Raw genomic sequence first — 21104 nt, forward strand, 5'->3', positions numbered from 1 at the left:
TCCTTTCTTTGTTTTTCCATAGATTGATCCATGTTCATCAGTTTAGTACTAGGCTGTTGCCAAATTAGAAAAATGAAGTAGTTTTCTAGGGCTGGTGCTTCCTAGTCATTCACAAAGTAACTTTGTCATATGTTGGCATTTATCTGATTGAAAAGTCATTCCTTGGTGCTAGATGGATTTGGCTTGTCTCAGCTGTGCCATGTGCCAAATTCCTTTCAGCCTCCGTCCCCTGCCCTCTCACCCCATGGCTTTCCCTCAAAAGGAGGACGCAGAACATTTCAGGTACCTTGCTGCTTTGTGGCTCTATCACAGCCAGGAATTGTTCTCGTTTTGAACTCCATTTTGGTTCTTGCTTCTTCTTTAAGAATTTTTTTTCCTCCTTAATTTTGGAGTTTTTACTAGAATAGTTCTCTGGGAGTGCTCATGTTTTTGTAATGGTAGGCGAGGTCAGACAGTGTTTGTACTTGTTCTAAATTGCCATTATATGAATAAAAAGCATTTGAGAGAAGCATTTAAGAATTATAAGATTTATAGTTAATACTTAATGAAAATGTTTAGCTTAGCAGAGATGACAAAATAGATGGGTAAAAATAAGTATCTGACAAATAGGACCTTGTGGATTTGAGTTAAGGTGGCACTGTGAAGTGCTGAGGGAGTGAAGGGGAAAGGCGGTTTTGTTGTCCATGTGCAAACTTCTGCTTGAAAATGACTAACTCTAATCAAGGATTAGATTAGGGAGAATACTTCTACTCTACTGGTAGGTAGAGTAGGAGTATTCTAGGAAGACTTGCCCAGAATGCATCTTGGTGAGCATTCAATGAGGAACAATTTCAGTGGCATCCTCTCTGCAACTACGAATCTGTAGTAATGAAATTTGCTTCTCTAAGGTGGTATATGAACTGAGTTTCACATTTAAATTTTATAACTGTCCATTGTTTTTTCTTTTGGACTTCAACAGTTGACGAAATGTCGTTCAGATTCGGCCAACATCTCATCAAGCCTTCTGTGGTGTTTCTCAAAACGGAACTGTCCTTCGCTCTTGTGAATAGGAAACCTGTGGTACCAGGACGTATCCTTTTTTGTTTTTTGGAGAGAAAAAATAAAAATCCTCTGAGCCTAACCAGCCAGATGAATATAAATACAAGATTGGCCTCCAGTCTGTCCAAAAAGGTAAGTAAAGAATCCATCTCCCTCCCACTTTGGAGACACCAGGTAAGATGTTACTCACATTTATTCTGAATCCAGTTGGTGGCACCAGTAATATGCTTGATCAATGTTGCAGAACTTCTGAAGAGAGTTGCTTAGCAACCATGGCTTTGGAGGTGAATTTTTGCTTGACCTTTTCACTACCATAGCTGAGTAAATAAATAGGTGCTTCTAAAATGGGCCCAATGACTATCACGGGCACTTGGTTTTCAACTTGTCTGTTGTGACTTTTAATAAATTGGATGGTGCGTTTGTGATGTGGAGGTAAGATAGGTGAGGATTTGAGGCCGGCTTTGTTGCTTTACCTCTTGGAGATCATTCAAGTTGTGCATTTTAATTAAATTTATACATATAAACTTTTTAAATAAAATATTAGGACCTGAAATAGCATTTTCTCTTGGGAAAAATACCAGCTTGTAGATCATTGACCAGTGTCATTGGTGGTAGAGCTGTTTTATTTCCCTGTAACTACTGAGCTGTAGTCTTTCCTCCTGTAGACTTCAGCAGGAGCTCTATTCTTTTGCAGTGGGAATAACAAGTATTGGTGAAATGCTTGGGGAGCTATTTTTATGTTGTTGAAAGTATCACCCCTGATTGTGTGCATATGAATTTTGTATTGACTCTTCAGGATGTTTTTTTTTTTCTTTCCCCCTTAATTTAGTTTACTATGCAGAAGACAACAGAATAAAATTTGATATTTTCAGATAATAAGTATTTTCCACACTGAGACATGATTTTGCTTTAAAATGAATTTCTTAGTAGTTCTGAATGTACAAATATGCCAAGAGGTTTTTCAGAGTAAGTTACATTTTTTTTTGCAGTGAAAATGTTGGGAGTGCTTGAGAACTTTATAAATAATCTTCCTTCCTAGCCATATAACTATTGTATGCGGAAAAAAAATATGAATAAGAAAAACATTCACCAAAAGATAATTGTGATTGTGTTATAGACTCCCAAATTTCCGGAATGAAAATTCTAGCCAAATAAATTGTTAATTTTTCTTAATGTTTAAAAATCTTCTTTTAAATGTATGAAATGAGTCTAAAAGGAAACTATTTTCTTCTGTTTATTGAAAAAAGTACTAGAATGATTTAGAAAGTCCCTAGAAGACAACAATTTAAGTTTAATGCTAATTTTGTATTGAATTCTTTTAAAAGACTGGAATTTCTTGGAATAACAGAAACATTTTATTTTGCTGTAAGTTTGCGGTGGGCTTTTTCCTTTGGGAATTTTTTTAAAGCAAAATGTCTGTAAATTCAGTTGTCAAAAGAATATGGTTTAAATGTCATCTCTGTCTAGATGCCAGCCTTAATTGACTTTGAGAGAAGAAATAAAGGGACCTGGGATGAAAATGTGAATTTAGACAAACAGACCTTAATTCCTTGTGCTATGAAAATGAGAGGTCATAGAGATGCACCACTTTTTTTTTCTTTTTCTTTTGAGGCAGAGTCTTGCTCTGTAGCCCAGGCCAAATTGCAGTGGCATGATCTTGGCTCAGTGAAACCTCTGCCTCCCAAGTTCAAGTGATTCTCATGCCACAGCTGTCCAAGTAGCTGGGACTACAGGCGGGCACTACCACACTGGGCTAATGTTTATATACTTAGTAGAGACAGGGTTTCGCCACAATGGCCCCTTTTGAAGGTGGTTAATAATGGAATGAACTTTGCTTTGTAATTTTTGAACTCATATCTTGAGAGTAACTTGGTATTTCAGACTTTTAACAAACTCGGAAAATGTGGTGTGTAAAACCGGGGCATATATAAATTTGGACTCAATAATTACGCGGAAATATCTGTGTCTAGGAAAATATCTGTAGTGAACAGTGAGCAAGTAGTGAATGACAACTAGTTTCTTAATGGATGGCATTGGTGTTGCCATTTGGGAAATGAACCCTGATCAGTTACTGTATATCTGAGTAAAGACCAAGGGCTTGGAGAATATTTTATTAAAATTAACAAACTTCAGTTTGTTTGGAAGGTAGTAAGAAGGATCCAACCCTTTCTGATTACGAGAACAGTGAGAACCAGAACATTTTAAAAATCAGTATATTCTGTAAGGCTAATTCACATCTGCAGTGTTTAAAACAGTCTCTGGGCCAGTAGATAATGTATTCTATGTGATGATTTTGTAACTTTTTATTTTATTTTACCTTTATAAACTCGGCCATGTTACAACTGGGAGATGCATCTTAATGAGGTAGTCATTTGCTTGCAGAAACTATAGTCTTTTGTCCTGAGATTTGAGGCTGGAAGACATGGTTAGCTCTGCCCGCTGACATTTCCCAAATGGCGAGATGTGTGGAGTGGGCTTTTGTCATCCTCCCTGTTCTATCCTGCCTGCCCTAGGGTAACCCTTAGGTGTGGTTCATCTCCCTGCCTCTGGGCTTTTCCAGCCCAGCCTATAACTCACTCTAAACCACGGCCCTAACTATACCATTCTCCTCTTCCCTTGTTAATAAACCAATAATGAAGATCTAATTTTCGAGGATAAAATCCAAACTCCTTAGAATAGTTTTTAAGGATCTTCATTGTACTGCGTCATTCTCCTCTCTTTCCGGCTATTTCCTGAATATGTGTTGTACTATTCCTTTACCATACCTTACATCCTGCCTCTCGCCTCACCTGGAGATGCTCCCCATCCTTTTCATTTCAAATGAAGTGCTTTGATAACTGTCCCACCCTCTTAGGGAAAACAACAACAACAGAAAAGAAAAAAATCTGTCCTCTTCGTTGGTGACACTCACTTCCTTATTCACATGTTGATTCATTCAGTACTTTATTATTGAGCTCATACCCTGTTCCAGGTACCATGACCATACAGCCCAGTCTGCCTCCTATCCAAAGTATGTGCATCCCTGTTTCTCTATGCACTGTCTTTCCTTCCTATGGGCGGAACCTGCTCCTGCACGTCTCTTTTTTCTTAGCACCCAAATGTTCTATGTTGACTGAATCTAAAGTGAAACTGGAAACATCAGGAGCGTATGCGTTGTTCCAGGTAACAGAATAGGGAAACAAAGGTGTGCCAAAATCCCACCTCTTCCCGATTTCTATGCACAAAGCCAAGTCTCATCACCACTTTTTTCCAGATGTTTTAGTATCATGTCCAAGCTATATTTTCCCAGCTCTCCCTTCATCCTTTGTCCGTTACAATTCTGTTTACAGTTGCGTGCGTGTAGGGAGTTAAGTCTAAAAGCAGTGAATGAATTGATGGCAGATGGGAAAAGGTTCTTTGCCATTTCTTAACATGTTAATTTGTGAATGGACCAATCTGTGTTTTAAGGGCAGTGTATTGGCATTTTCATATAAAATGGAACATTTTCTTTGTATGTTTGATGAATTCTTCTTAAAAATGGTATTCAGGTGCCCTTTGGGGAGTGCGCCATTCATGAGAGACTTGTAAATGTCATCTTTGAACTTGTGTCTCTTCTAACATTTTGCTGCCCCTACCCCAACACTTATTTCTTATGACTCTGCTCACTGACTTTTTCATAGCTTTCAGAGGAAGAAAAAGAACTGTCAAATCAGGGGCCAAAGATACTCTTTTGAAGGAGGATGATTTGCTTCATTCTCGAAATAGCTACTTCAGTCCCTCCTTGTCCCCACCTGAAGCAAACACTTCTGGTCCTTGCCAACACTGTTTAAAGCCTATTGAATACACTTTGGCTTCTGTGGTGCAACGCTTAGAAAAATATGTCAGAATGTCTTTAATCCATTAATTTCTTGTTACTGGAAACTGCTTTTCAGAATTTCTTGGTGATAGAATCATTTTGAAGAGTACACATTCAGAATTCGGCAGCAAACGTATTATTCATGTGTCTCAGTGCAGCCCAGCTATTGTTCATGGCTTAAATCAATTTGAACCATTATGGTTAATACTTCTCCTTATACCACTCCCTTTGCTTTGTGCTGTGCCTATCTCTCTTCTTGAATTGAGCATGAAAATGAATTTAAACATTAGTGGTATCCATTTGAGGACTGGGGCTTTTATTGTAAATAAAATTACTCATTTGTTATGTTCTGTTGTTTTCAGCAGAGAGTGTATTGATCTCTGCATTGCTATTCTGAATGCCATAAGGCGCTACAACACGAGGAAGACACAGCAACATTTGTGGGTGGATTGAACAGGGTGTGTAATGGCAGAAACCTTGCCCACTGGTCATACTACATTCTACAAATCATTCATCAACAGTTTATTGAATCAGTTATTAAAAAGAGCAGATTTTTCCAAACAAGACCTTCACACACAGAATGTTATCACGTCCAAACAACATTAGGATGATGCACGGAGGGACAGCCTTAGAAAGTGTATTTGTCAGAGAATTAGACTAGGTAACTTAAAGGACGTTTTCTGCTGACACATTAGAAATAAAAGGTTTGCTAAAATGCACACTGTCCTCTAAGATCCAACTTCGAAAGGTAAAAAAGAAAACTCTGACAAACGTATTTTAATACGGAATATTAACTTTCCAAAGAGCAATGTTAAGTTTCCCCAATTTTCAGACCGTTACCATGTTGATCGCTCCTGAAATAAGTAGGAAAATAATAAAAATAGCTTCATTACTTAACAGTGATTCTTACAGAATAGATGCTATAGATAAAAGCGCCCTTTTAGTCCTTCCATAAAAATCAGAAATATTTGTCATTTCCTCAGTAGGTTGTAATCTTGTGAATTCATTTAATTGTTCAGGAAACTGCAGTTATTAGTGATCTTTCATTTCTCTAAAGAGTTTCTTTTTAAACCTTCCTGTATGAGTAAAATGAGCACAAGCACTATTTTAATATCTTTATTGCTAAAGATAGGTTTTTGCTCTTAAAATTGCCCTAAGTACATGTCTTGTCTTTGCTCTGTGCATGCTTGTTATGTATTAGCCAGCTTAGAAGCTTTTGGAGAAATGTTCAAAGATAATCTTGTTGTCAATTGTAATGGGGCAGGTTGGTTTTCTTGTGGTCACGTTTTTTTTTTCTTGACTTCATTTAGCAGATTATTGTGTTCAAAAACATTGTTCAGTTGGAGCTTTCTTTTTCCTACTTCTATGGAAAAGGTTTCCATATGAATGTGCACCTACCTTTGTGTTATTCAAGTACATGGCCATCAACTAGAAGCAGCTTCTGATGGCATTGGACAATGGGAACAAAGGAAGTTATTGGATGCTTTCATTATTTTAAGTTGACCAACACCTTTTTTTGGTGTCTAAAATCTGCCACAGAGAATCCTGCCAACTCCCGTTGTAAGACAAACTTTGTATTATGGTATGTGACCATCATCCATCTTGACTCGCCATTTAAAGAATTACAATGTAGAAACAAATACATTGTATCTCATATTCCAGCTGATCCATTGGTAGTGAGCTGCCAAGGTTGAGAAGGACTCAGACTGCACACAGGGTCAGCAGGCAGTAACTGTCATGGGTACCAGAGGGGAAGGGGAAGCCTTCCTTGCTAGTTACTTCCTCTCCCAAATTTATTTTTTGTTCCTGGAGCCGAGACTGACATCTTTATTTTTTATCATAGACAGAATGATGGATTGTTGGTACCCAACACTGAAGGAATTAAGCAGGTACTTTGTATGTGTGCAAGGAAAGTTTGAAATTGGATGGAGAAAAATGTGTGGACTTTGTGCACTTTGCCCTGGCCCCATCAAAATGAAGGTGACATACTCATGAAACACTGTGCCTGAGGCATGTACTTGTTGGTCTCTAGACCTCCTTCAGGCTACTTCCTGGAATCTGCCTTCTCTTCCTCTAGACTCTCCTGGCTCCTTGCTGCCTGCTCTCTGGTGGGGATATGCACATACGAAGTAGCCTTGTGGTCCACCAGGTCCCTGTTGCTTAAATATATAGTTTTAACTGTCTTTCCTTGATCTTGGCCTATCTTCCATACTTGGGTTTACCTTTTGCTCCAGACCCTGGTGTGAATGGGATGGGACGGGCTGGCCTGACCTGATTATGCATTTGAGGAGAAAAATTCAACTGGCATTTCGATCAGGAGTTTTAGCAGGTACATTTCTCAGGATTGCACAAAGGCTATAGAATCACTTCTGCAACCAGAAAAATATATCTTTACAATCTGCCGATCTATACAAAATATAATTCTGTTAATGTGTGTTTATGTCCTGGGAGAGGGATATGAGGAATGTACTTTCTTCAATTCTAGCAAATGTTAGAATCAGAATAATATGTATCAAGATAACACTTTGAATATTTCTTATATTAATTGCTGTCATGGGTATCCTGTAATGTGAAAAGCTGTTCACCATTTCTATTTATTTCCACTGTAACTTTTTCAGGTAGTTTTAAACTGTCATGGTTAACAATTACTGAACTCTGTTCATTATATTCTGGTCATATTTTTGAACTGCTTTCCATGCAAGTCATCAGATTTTAAGCAACAGGAAAAGACTGGTCATGGTGTTGGCTGGCTTTGCACTTGTTAAGGAATATAATTAGAAGTAATGAATGGAATAATAATACATCATTATTTATAAGAAGTGTCATGTAATTAACTCAAATAGTGCAAAATATATCCTAATTTCCATTTGGAATGAAAATAGATTTGTTTGAATATCAGTAGTAACTGATTCTTCTATATTTTCATGTACATATCTAAACGGTTAACATCCACTGAGTACATATACATGGATTTTTACAACACAGTGAATCAAGATAGCTTTCTTCTCCTAATAGAGTCTTATGTATATTCCTTATTTTTATTATAGATACATAATTTGTATATGTGTTCAACTCTTAGAATTAGCATAATTAATTTATATTTATTGCAAATTAATGATCTAATTTATTTACTTAGCTGCCATTTCCTTTCTCAAACTAATTAACTGAAAAAATAACCATAAATTTGCAAACAGCTTCTGGGCACAAATCCTAAATTGGACTTATTCTTAAAAACCTCTAGAGTAGTAGTTTGCAATCTAAACTATCTTTGTGAGATTTCTACTCACAGAATTTAAGTATATTTCAGGAACGTTGGTTTAGCGTCTGTCTATCCACAGTTGGGGGTCAGGACATGGGTGGATACGTCTTGGGCAGTGGAGTTATGTTTATGTGTAACAATTAGCATGACACATGGTACTGACCAATGTCAAAGGTGGTTCCTGAAAGCTCTCTGCTGTGCCAGACATCAGCCTATTAATTTCTGCATTGTGGGGAGGTCTGGAGAGTCCCAGGGGAGGAAGCAAAGAGGTGGTGAGCAGCATGCAAAGGTAATGAGTAATACTTCATATTTCAGTATTTTAATAACAGGAATGGACATGCCAATGCACATAGTCTCAGTAACAGGCCAGATTTTAAAGAGAGAAAAACAGGTGGAATAAGCAACCTTATATCCCTAAGATTAACCATGTTCTTTGTTCTTCAAGACCATTAAGTCCAGCATTGTTGTAGACTTGCTGATGATTTAAAACCAGCAGAAGTCTTTCTTTGTATCGGATGGTCATCTTTCTCACACTGAATTTAGAACCTCCTAACACTGATTGAGGGGAAAGCTCACCTGTAGCATGGAGGATACTGAGGCAATGCTCTTTCTTTCTTTCCCTTTTGTATTATATGTTGGGGGTAGCTATGGCAGTGGAGAGTATATTTATACAAATATAACTGACGTCTTACATTAAAACAATATTTTAAATTAACTAAAATAATATTTTATGACTAGCAATGCATTGTTGGAATCAACACTTTGTTTTAGCCAGGCACAGTGGTATGCCCCTGTAATCCCAGAGTTTTGGGAGGCTGACGGGGGAGGATCACTTGAGGTCAGGAGTCCAAGACCAGCTTGGGCAGCACAGATAGACCCTTTTCTACAAGAAGAAAAATGTATTGGATAGGTGTGATGGCATGCACATGTAGTCCTAATTACGTGGGAGCCTGAGGTGGAGGGATCGCTTTAGCCCGGGAGTTCAAGGTTATTTTAAGCTGTGGTTGTAACACTGTGCTCTAGCCTGGGCAGCAGAGCAAGAAACTTTCTGAAACAACAATTTTTCTATCCTCATTGGCCTATGAGCAGTTTGGATGGGAAAGCCGAGGCACAGACCAGTAGTAGCTCTGGTTCATGGGAGTCTGGGCTTTACCCAGGACTCTCGATTCACATTCCATTGTTCATTTCACCCTCTCCAGTTGCCTTCACATGTGCTACATGCATCTACGTAGTGTAGGGTGCGCGTTCTGAGAAGTTACTCTCCCTTGAGTTGAAACCTTTCCCATTAGCCCCACTTGCTAGCGGTATATCTTCCTAAATATTCACTCTGCCTTTTATATTTTTATGGGCATTTTGCTGTTTGTAGCTTTATTATTTTATGGTAAGCTTCATTATCAATTAAGAATACGAACAACTTAAGTGACTCCTGAAAGTCTAGAAGGTTTAAGCTTTACTCTCCAGTGCCGTCTCTATGGGGCCGGGCAGTTTAACTTGGCTAGCAGCATATTGCTCCGAGATAAGATGAGCTCAGGAGGAGCTACATTTATCTGGATCTCCAAGTTTTCTCTTTTCTGATAGGTTTCGAAATGCCTAATGTTATCAAGAGTTCTTTTTATCTTTAAGATTAATTTCCAGTTCAAGAGATTTGTGTGCTAACATTTTAAAAGTAAGCCGTGATACCCTTCCATTCACCAAAGATCACTTTAATAGTTGCTCAATAAGATGTGTCAGGATAAAAATAAATCAGCAGGAATTACCTTAAACTCTGGAGTGTTTCACGTGCAGAAGCCCAGAATACTACTTAGTATTTTCTGTTCTGTTTAGGGACCAAATAACCCTAGAACCATCTCTTTTGGAGCCATATCTGCAGTAATGTTCAGGAGTGCAGCAGATGTTGAATGAAACTTCTCTTATTGCCCTGTAATAAACAGTGAAAGGCTAAGCAGGAAGGCTGACATTTGGGGACAGACATTCCCCACATCCACATTACTGAGAGGCAGCAGCAGAACCATTCCTACCTCATTGAACCTCCACACCCCCAAACTGCAAAGGGAGAGGATTCGTAAGGGCCAAGATCGGCAGTTGAAATGAGGAGTGCTGAGATGCTTTCTTCTTCTCTCTTCTGGAGTCATTACTCCTACTGCCTTGAAAGTCATGCCCCTCGGGGAGTGTTTTCCACAAAATGACACTGGCATCTTGTTTCCCGTCTTGTTGCTACGAAGCTGTAGAATAGCAGGCTGACACAGGCACTGTCATGAGATGGGAATGCAGGGAGGTACAGTTGCTTTTGGAGTGTTTCCCATGTGCTCCGTGGAGTTTGGGATTGCACATGAGTGCACAACCGTGCTTGCTTCTTGTTTGTGTATTTCTGAATGTAGCGTGGGGCAGGGGAGGCTTGTTGGAGAGGCCTGTATTAGCAGAGCAAGAAGTCACTGAAGAGGAGTAGTGTTCCTGGGAGAAAGATGAAAACAACTTTTCTCCACTATCCCACCTTTTGGGTAGCCCTTTGAAGAAGTACAGATGCACCGACCTCAGCAGGTCCCCTGGTTCCTGCATATGACTGTGAATATCAGAGCAGCAGGCAGTTAGCACTAGGTTTCTCAGGTAGGTGCTGGGCCAACTGAGGTCCTGGCCTATCCAGAGAGGGGATTGGGTCATGGAACACCAGGAGACCTAAAAGGGAGACATGACTGTCCTTTTGTAAATGGATCCTCAGAAACAAATGGGGTCAAGACTTTACTACCTTTCTGGAGAAAACATGTCCCTTAATTCAACAATGACTACCATATTTGCAGAGGCTCCTAGCAGATGGAACTTGGAGCTAGACCAGGGACACTTACCCGTCACTTGTTTTTTTTGTCTTTGTGTGTATGTTTTGTGTTTGTGTTTTTGAGACAGGGTCTCCCTCTGTCACCCAGGCTGTTATGCAGTGGTACAAACTTAGCTCACTGCGGCCTTGAACTCCAGGACTAAAGTGATCTTCTCACCTTAGCCTCCTGAGCAGCTGGGACTACAGGTTTGGGCCACCACATCCAGCTAATTTTTGTATTTTTCGTAGAGATGAAGTTTCACCATGTTGCCCAGGCGAATCTCACACTCTTGAGCTCAAGCAATCAACCTCAGCCTTCCCAAGTGCTGGAATTACAGGCATGCGCCATTGCACTGGTCACCTGTCACCTACTGACAGGCAACTTGTTACCTAAGACCACTCTGCCTTTAACGTTAGCATAACTTACCCTCATATGGGGGAAACATTTGTAGAGAGCTGTAAGTAATAAAAGTTGCATCTCAAGTCTATGCTTGGTAGGATATAAAATTTTAATAGAACCAAGACTAGAATTTTAAATTGGAGAGATTTACTATTATGGAAAGTGACTACAAAGTTACACATTCTGCCTAAGGTACTGTTAAAGGTCCAGAAAGGATTCAACATAGGGTGGCTGGAAAAGTGATGGCAAAGAATATAATGGTAGCATATTTTGTCCCACTAAGTTGAGATTCTTCAATTATTGTTTACAGAAAGAGATGATAAAAATCTTAAATTTAAAAAAAAGGGTTGTCAGTCAACATCACATTAGGTAAATTGTGATTGCTTTAATTCTTAGAGTCAGAATCTTGCATATATTAGATGGTTGATAAATATTTATGAGATAATTTTAATTTTGGTTCAAAACAGGATAGTTAGGTAAAGGAATATTCAATTCATTTAATTAGTAAACAAATATTTTCTGAAGGTCTACTATATGTCAGGTTCTTGTGTTGTTTTTCATTTCTGATCTAAATTTGCTGTGCTCTTAAGCTGACAAAGTATCACTGTAAGGATTAAATGCTATTGGAAGTTTTCTGCATGGCAGCAGGCAGAATGACACGTTGAATGTGTTTTTGCGTGGCTTCAGTGCTAAAGTTTTTTGCACGGCAGCAACCTGTTAAACATACTGAATCTGTGTCACTTCTCTGATTATCCCCACAATGGCTTCCTACCTTGCTCTAACTAAAGCCAAAGTTATTACAGTAATTTACAAGGTTCCGACTTGCACTCTTCCATCCACCCCCTTCCATCAATGATGCCCCTCTGATTTCATCTCTTACTATTTTTCCTGTATTGGCTTGAATGGGCATCTTTCAAAAGAGAGGTCCATATCTCAATTCTTGGAACCTGTGAACGCTACCTTATTGGGAAAGGGGTCTTTGTGGATGTGTAAGTTAAGTATCTCCCCTTGAGGTGGGGAGATCATCCTGGATTAGCCAGGCAAATCCTATATCCAATGGCAGTGTCCGTGAAAGAGTGAGACAGGAGATGACGTGGAGAAAAGGAGGACGCAACATGATCACGAAGGCCGGCATTAGAGTGATGTGGTCACAAGTCAAGGAATGCTGACAGCCATCAGAAGCTCGAGCAGCAGAGAGGGAGTGTGGCCCTGCTGACACCTGAATGTCATGCTGCTGGCCTCCAAAACCATGAGAGCATCAGTTGCTGTTGTTTTAAGCCACCGATTTAAGGTAATGTTGTTACAGCAGCTACACAGAACTTTCAAAGCTCCCACATTCGCTCTGCTCGAACCACACTATATTCCTTATTGTTCATTGAACATTCTTAGCACACTGCTGCCTCCATAGCCCTTGAACCAGCAGCTGTTCATTCTTCATGGAATGCTGCGTATGCCCCATTCACTCAACTTCAGACCTCTATTCAAATTGTGCTCAAACGTCACAGAATAGGCTTTCCCATTATCTTACTGCAAATTTCACCCCTCACCAATTGACGTTTCTTTGTAGCATTTATACACTAAATTACTATATAATTTGTGTGTGTGTGTGTGTCTCAGGCTGCCTAGCATGTGAGCTCTGTGAGGGCAGGGATTATTCTCTGGCGTATTCATGAATGCATCCTCTCTGCCTGGGCAATGCCAGGCTCATAGGAGGTGGTCAGTAAATATTTGTTAAATGAATATTTGCTAGATGAGTGACCCTGGTTGTCCATGTTGGTTTTTTAATTGTAAAGGGTCCTCATTTAACAAGTAGAATAATGTGGTAAGTTCTCACGCCAGACAGTACACTGCAGTGGTTAAGACAGTGTCAACCTGGATTTCTATGTACCTAACACACGTGCACACATGCTTGGCGACATAACTAATATTCATCATTCCAAAGTGGCTCACTCTGAAAGAGAGAAGTAACAGGTGGTTTGAGCATGACAAATACTCAACCCCTCCCATCCCCAGCACAGTTTTCATAGATTTCCATGTGGATTCCAGCCAGGCTGATGAAATCGACTCTTTCCTTGGCTGAGAGAAATTAACAGAAGGGTTTGATACCTCATCAGCTGGTGAGCTTTGATTTCCCAGGGTTGTATTCGCCACTGTCTTGCCTTCCTCAGGAAGTCTAGAGCAGCTCTGTTAGGAATTTTTTCAGTGTAGTCACGTTTTTACAGCCTTATCATCTTGGTTTCTCATGCACACCGGTTGCCTTACGTAACATGCCCTTTCGTAGATCAAACCTTCTTCCAATTTATGATTTCTACAGTAATCAAGGCAATTGCCATTAGACATTTTTAGTTCATTTATTTCCTAGAATGTTTAAAAAATGATTTAAGGCGACTATGATAAAGTATAGTAAGGTTAAGTGATTGTTTTCTAAAAAAGCAAACAAAATTCAAGAAGTAGTAAAAGGAAAGTAAGATGGACCAAAAGTGAGGTTAGGACATCAAGTAGATACACAATATTTATATACTTGCTAGAGATAGCGGTATGGTTTGGCTATGTCTCCACCCAAATCTCATCTTGAATTGTAGCTCCCATAATTCCCATGTGTTACGTGAGTGACCCCGTGGGAGATAATTGAATCATTGGGTTGGTTTCCCCCATAGTGTTCTTGTGGTAATGAATAAATCTCACAAGATTGGCTGTTTTTATAAGGGCTTTCCCCTTTGACTTGGCTCTCATTTTTCCTTTTTCCTCCTGCCATGATTGTGAGGCCTCCCCAGCCATGTGTGAATCCGTTAAATCTCTTTTTCTTTATAAATTACCCAGTCTTGGGTATGTCTTTAGCAGCATGAAAACAAACTAAATTAGATGGGTCACAAATTTGGCCCTGAACTTTCTAGCACCAACCTAAATAAGGAAAGAGTATCCATTCTCAAGGTAAAAATAGGCTGATTGTTCAGAAAAATGCAGAAATCTTCACAACACCAGAGATGAGTAACATTTCCTGTGAATTCTTCCTCATGGAGATGATGCCAGAATGTGTAATTGACAGCCTCAAAACATCCTTCCAATGCACATGGAGGCTCTTTCTCAAAAATATGTCGTGTGTCTGGTATTTAACATCTCTACTACTCCTGCCAAATCTTGTCTGAACTGGGTGTAGTAAGCTCTCAGGTTTCCTGGTTTATCACTCCCCCAACTCCTCCATCATGCTATCTACCACTATGCAGCTGACATAGATTTTTTAAAATATAGAAACAAGAACAGGTTATTCCTTTGCATTAAGAATTTACGGTTATTTTTGGCTCGGCGTGGTGGCTCACACCTGTAATCCCAACATTTCGGGAGGGTAAGGCAGGTGATCACTTGAGGTCAGGAGTTCAAAGCCAGCCTGGCCAACATGGTAAAATCTCATATCTACAAAAAAATGCAAAATTTACCCAGGTGTCATGGTGGGTACTTGTCATCCCAGCTTCTCAGGAGGCTGAGACACAAGAACTGCTTGAACCCAGTAGGGCGAAGGTTGCAGTGAGCTCAGATTGCTCCACTGCATTCCAGCCTGGGCAACAGAGCAAGGCTCTATTTAAAAACAAAAACAAACAAAAAACTTCTGGTTGCTGTTTCTTTCACTTAAAATAAAATCTCACATACTTCCCTCTGACCCTCACCTGCTACCCTCTGACCTACACAGGGTCCCCAGTTTTCCTGCTTTCAGCTCCCGTTCCCTTGTCATCACTTGCACACAGAGGCCTTCCCCGACACTACCATTGAACTCAAATCATGGAAACAATGGTTACAAGGCTCTTCCAGTCCTGTTTCTGGCATTGTTGAATGTACATGGGAGAAAAAAGAGCTCTGCCTGCCACTGGCTCTACTGCCTCATTTACTCTCTATGAGTAAAAAAAACATTTTTACTTGTCAAAACTACAAGTGAGCTTTGGACAGGGAATTGGAGAACTGTATTTTAGTCCCATATAGGGAAACTTAAGTCATTTATTGTTTTTTGTTTCCTTTGCTCATGTGAAAATAAAGGTATTTTCTGCTATAAAGACAGGTATTTGCCTGCCTCCTGGACTCTTGTGAGAGTATTAAAACATGATGATATGGAAGTCAGAAGAACGAATACAGTTGGCATATTGGAAGCATGGTGTAATAATCATAATTTTTTCATTGTCCAGTAGCCTGATACCTTAAGATTAATTAAGGGCTTGGGTCTGGGAAGGATCATTGTATAATGGTAGCCCTAAATTTGCAAAACTGTAGCTTAAATGAATTTTAAAAACTTCCTGCATTTCCACGTGAGTATCACATAGCAACTGGAAAAACCGGGATCCAATTTTAAACTACTCACTTAAAAATGGCATTAAAATAACACCCTGGATTTAAAATAAACCAAAAAATTTACAGGCATTTGATATGAGTCTTTTTCCTTTTTTTTTTTTTCTCTTCTATGAGGCATGGTATTAAAAATCCAACTCAACAAAACAAGCCCTTATTATTTCTACTGTTTTTGGTACCTGGGAAGAGGTAGGTATGTGAAAAAGTCTGGTGTTCATTCATGGCTTAGAGTTGTTTTGACATAGTGGTTTTAAATTAAACCCTCAGGGGGTTTAGATGAGCCTAGTTGCTCAACTCTCATTAACCATAATGGGAGTTACTGTACGTTGTCTCTCTCCTCCACATACAACATTGAAAAATGACCCTCTAACACCATGTTAGTGTCCTTCTCTTTGAACTAATTTTAATGGATTTTTTGAAAGTGAAGTCATCTCTGCAACCCTCAGGGCAATGAGACTACCAACAATTCAGCAATAAGTAGCCGACCTTCATTTTGGAGTGCTCAGCCTGTGCATGCTGGAAAGGTTTGGGCCAGGACTGACTTCGTCTCTGGACTATATGCTTCTCTTTTATTTAGTTTCAAATCACACTACTCTTTCTTTTTTTTAATCTCTTTCATCCACAGCTTAGCTTCCTGGTATAATCAGTACACAGTAGGAATTTAGCATTAACCCAGTTCTGATACTACTGAAATGTTACGGAGAAAAGGAATTACAGTTGATCCATGGAGAGCACAGGTTTGAAATGTGTGGGTCCACTTACGTGGATTTTTTTCAACAAACATATTAGAAAAAATTTTTGGAGATTTGTGACAATTTGAAAAACTCAAACTGTGTAGCTAGAAATATCAAAAAAATTAATAAAGATATGTTATGAATGCTTAAAATGTGGGTAGACATTAGTCTGTTCTATCATTTAGTACCATAAAATAAACACAAATAAACAAGGTTTTATCAACTTAGGCACACAAACACAGTCTGGACATGGTACAACTTGCGGTTGAGAGGAATATAAAACATAAAGATGCAGTATTAAATCATAAGTGCATAAAATTAATCACAGTACATACTATATCATAAGAACTTTGTAGCCACCTTGTATTGACACTGTGGTGAGCTCAAGTGTTGGGAGTATCTGCTTAAAACTCCTGGTGACACTGATCATCTCTGAGTGAACTGATGATCACTCCAGTAAATTGTGTTTCACAGTAAAAAGTGATCTCTCATGGCTCTCATTTATTTTTCTTTGTGTTTAATGCAAAGACCATAAACCTAGAATAACACCACAGGACTAATACGAAGGGCCACCAGACCAGTAATGCTGGACGTGCTCCCAAGAGGCAGAGAAAAGTCGTGACATTACAAGAAAAGGTTAAATTACTTGATATGTACCCACAATTTTAAACATGATTTATCGTGTAAAAGATGATGTAAAGTTATGGTATCAATACATACAGTACAGTACTGTAAATGTATTTTCTCTTCCTTAAGGTTTTCTTAATATTTAATTTTCTCTAGTTTACTTTAAAAATATAACACATAATGCATAAACAAAATGTATGTTAATCAAGTGTTTATTGGTAAGGCTTCCAGTCAACAGAAGTCTACTAGTAATTGAGTTTTGGGGAAGTTAAGTTATGTGAATTTTCAACTACGTATGCAGATGGGGAATGGTAAAGAACCACTTGCCCCTTAATTGTTCAGGGGCCAACTGTAAATATATTCAAACTATTTGTTTGGTGTTTTTGTTTGTTTGTTTGTTTCTCTTGAGACAAAGTCTTGCTCTGTCACCGAGGCTGGAGTACAGTGGCGTGATCTCAGCTCACTGCAACCTCCACCTCTAGTGTTCAAGCGATTTTCCTGCCTCAGCCTCCCGAGTAGGGGGGACTACAGGTACACACCACCACACCCACCTAATACTTGCATTTTTGGTAGAGACAGGGTTTCATCTTATTGGTCGGGCTGGTCTTGAACTCCTGACTTTGTGATCTGCCTGCCTCAGCCTCCCAGAGTTCTGGGATTACAGGTGTGAAGCACCATGGCCGGCTACTATTTGGTATTTTTAATGCAATCTACTAGTAACCAGCTAATGAATTGCTTGACTAAATAAATGTTTTTATTTAAATTATATCTTTGAAACAACAATCTATGTCAAGTGTGACACATTTATAAACCTTTCATTTACTTTTTCTAATCATAAGAATATCTGCCCACTGTACAAAATAAAAACCATCTATCATCTTATTATCCAGAAGTAACCTCTGCCAAAACTACAGTTTATTTCTTTCCACTTTTTTCTTTGTTCTTACATGTTTCTCTAGAAAAGAAAAATACTTTATAATAGGATTTTAACCTACTTCATTGTTGACATTTTTCTGAAGTTTTAATGTGTATATAAAATAATTTGTTTCTTTGTGACAGTCTCATTCTGTTGCCCAGGTTAGAGAGCAGTGGCACCACCTCGGCACTCACTGTAACCTCCACCTCCTTGGTTCAAGTGATTCTCCTGCCTCAGCCTCCTGAGTAGCTGGGATTACAGGCCAGTATGCCTGGCTAATTTTTTTTATTTTTAATATACATGAAGTTTCACCATGTTGGCTAGGCTGGTCTCGAACCCCTGGCCTCAAGCTATCTGCCTGCCTCTGCCTCTGCCTCCCAAAGTGCTGGGATTACAGGCATGCACCACTGACCCTGGCCTGGGTATAAATTAAATTTTTAACAATGGTATAATATTGTGCCACATGGACTTACTATAATTTATTAGTTACTACTGACTTTTTGACGCATGTGTAATAAATATTTTGTTATGGATCTTTGGCCATATTACTGCTAATTTTCTTAAACTGGAATCACTTACTTGCTGTAATGTTATGTGGTGTTTATATTGATGAGTATTCCCAAAGTTGCTGTATACTAGCATTGTATGAGGATACACATCTCATTAACTTCAAGAATTAGGTTGTTGTTTTGGCCTAACCTTTGCCAAGTTGATAGGTTTTATGTCTCTTATTGTTTACATTTTATTATCTAATTGCTAATGGAGTCAATCTTTAAACATATTTATATATTACCTTTATCAATAAATTTTCTGTTAAGGTGCTTTGCTGCTTTTTCCACTGGAATATTTTTTAAAGCCCAATATGTCAGAGATCTTTTAGGAACTAACCCTCTACCTTTCATATTTGTTGTAAATATTGTTCCTGTTTTGGCCCCAGCCTCTTCAGTTTAAGATGTTATTAACATGCAGAAATTTCATCATAGTTATGTCAATTTCATCATTTATGAGTGTTTCCTGTTCTTTTATGCAAAATCGATCCTGAGATTAGTTAAATATTTTACATATTTTGTTGTGTTTTTGAATGAGTTTTCTTTTTTTTAGTTTTTCTTTTCCTAGTCTACTATCACCAACAAGTTCATGGAACTGCATAGGCAGGCTTTAAAAATTCACTGTATCTTCCTGGCCACCCTTGAAGAAGGTACAGAATGCTATTCCCAAGTTGATAAATGAAGTGAGCAGGAGTGTCATGATGAACCAAACAGTAAGGTTCTAGAAGCGCAGTGGTGTTATCACATTCTGACTAACTTGTTTACTGAACTCCTAAGTTGGTCTTTATACTAACAATTGCTAGTTTTACATGTTTCCAGAATAGAGGTAATATTGAAAAGACATCTCTTGGGGATTGTGGCACAACTATAATATGTCTTCTGAGTCACAAAATATACTATAGTCAATATGATATGGTGTAGTTTTACATTCTAGGTTCTGTTTGATATAATTCTCATATAAAATGCTTTCTGCAACATTGTAATTCCTTGAATATGGTAAGCCATATATGGCAATTTCCAGGTAGCTAGGTCATTGCACTGAACACCATCCTTTGACCGTTGATGAAGAATAGAAAAGCCACAGTAATGTCGGTGGGTCACCTGCCTGTGGCTCTAGGAGGTGGGTATAGAGAGACAGGGGAAGTAACTACTAGTATCCGGTAATTCTGTTGCTATTTAGAAGGCAACTGGTATTTGATGCAGGGAATAAAATGTCTAAGAATAAGTTTTAGGGTTGGGATGGAAGAATTATACATGCATTGCATCACATATAGAAATAACATAAATAAGAAAGATATCTACAAGAAGTTCTGTGTTCAGTTCTCAAATCACCTCCTGAGTGACCTTATCAATTTTTAAAAATGAAATAGATAAAAATTTACAAAAGTAAAAATATATTTAACTTAATCCTAAGATAACATTGACCCTTGAGCCTTTGTAACTATTTACCCACTTTTTGTCATTAACAAATACCTTTGAATTTGTCAGCTTAACAATCTCTCGACATGTTTTTATAGCGAAAACGCAACAGAAATTACATTAAAGAATTTTCCCTGTCTGACATGACTTTGAACATGAAAAGTTAGGATGCTGCTATCCAACCTCAGAAGAGTAGAGATTCCAGTGATTACGTTTCTTAACTCTTAGGAAGTATGTATCTCAATTGATTTCTCAGTTTACTGAAGCCCCTGTTATAACTATCCGTATTTTAACATGGGGGTAATTGATCACTTTCAGTCAAGTGATCACTGTCATTGTCTCAGCTGTGAGAATGTACAATTCAGTATAGAGATGTTACTGTGTGGCCTAGATGCTTTTTACAAAGCCAACTCATTTCATTTATGTATTTAATATATAACATGTATGCCATGAGATTGCATTAGGCATTTGACAAATATTTAACACTCATGACCAAACCTATCAGGTGGGTCCGGTTGGTATATCCATTTTATAGATGAGAGAATGAGATAATCTGAGCGTAATGGATCTAGACCAAACAGCTATTTAGTGGCAGAGCCACGTTTCAAATCCAAGTGGTCTACCTCTAGAGTAATTTCTATAGACCATTCGTCCTGGGGCCCCTGAAGTACCCAAGACCTTTGGGAATTTATGAAGTACTTCCTTTCCAACTACATGTCTATATGAGGCCAACTTCTTCCTCTGCCTGAGCCAAAAGACATCTCATTATAGACTGCATACAGAAGCAGAAATAAGGATGCAGTTGTCTTCTGTCAAGCCATTCATTAGAGATTTGTAAAACCATATAGCAGTGCCATTCTTCACACTAATTCTTTTTTTGTTTTAGAAAATATGATTAGGCTGGGTGCGGTGGCTCATGCCTGTAATCCCAGCACTTTGGGAGGCCAAGGCAGGTGGATCAGGAGGTCAAGAGATCGAGACCATCCTGGCCAACATGGTGAAACCCTGTCTCTACTAAAAACAAAAAAATTAGCTAAGCATGGTGGCATGTGCCGGTAGTCCCAGCTACTCGGGAGGCTGAGGCAGGAGAATTGCTTGAACCTGGGAGGCAGAGGTTGCAGTGAGCAGAGATCGTGCCACTGTACTCCAGCCTGGCGCCTGGCGACAGATCGAGACTCCATCTCAAA

At 38.8% G+C, this 21104-nt stretch overlaps 1 protein-coding gene across 9 annotated transcripts in view; it reads left to right on the forward strand.

The window, feature by feature from the left end:
* FHIT (fragile histidine triad diadenosine triphosphatase) overlaps positions 1-21104 on the forward strand; it is a 1489467-nt gene that overhangs the window by 657740 nt on the left and 810623 nt on the right. For all 9 annotated transcript variants that reach the window (XM_017527326.2, XM_017527331.2, XM_017527329.2 and 6 more), the window contains one exon: positions 959-1069. In XM_017527326.2, the coding sequence (XP_017382815.1) occupies positions 967-1069 (103 nt within the window). In that variant the 5' untranslated portion in view covers positions 959-966. The remainder of the gene's footprint in view (positions 1-958; positions 1070-21104) is intronic.

Source organism: Cebus imitator, unplaced genomic scaffold (genome assembly GCF_001604975.1).
Source record: "Cebus imitator isolate Cc_AM_T3 unplaced genomic scaffold, Cebus_imitator-1.0 Scaffold48, whole genome shotgun sequence".
NCBI lineage: Eukaryota > Metazoa > Chordata > Mammalia > Primates > Cebidae > Cebus > Cebus imitator.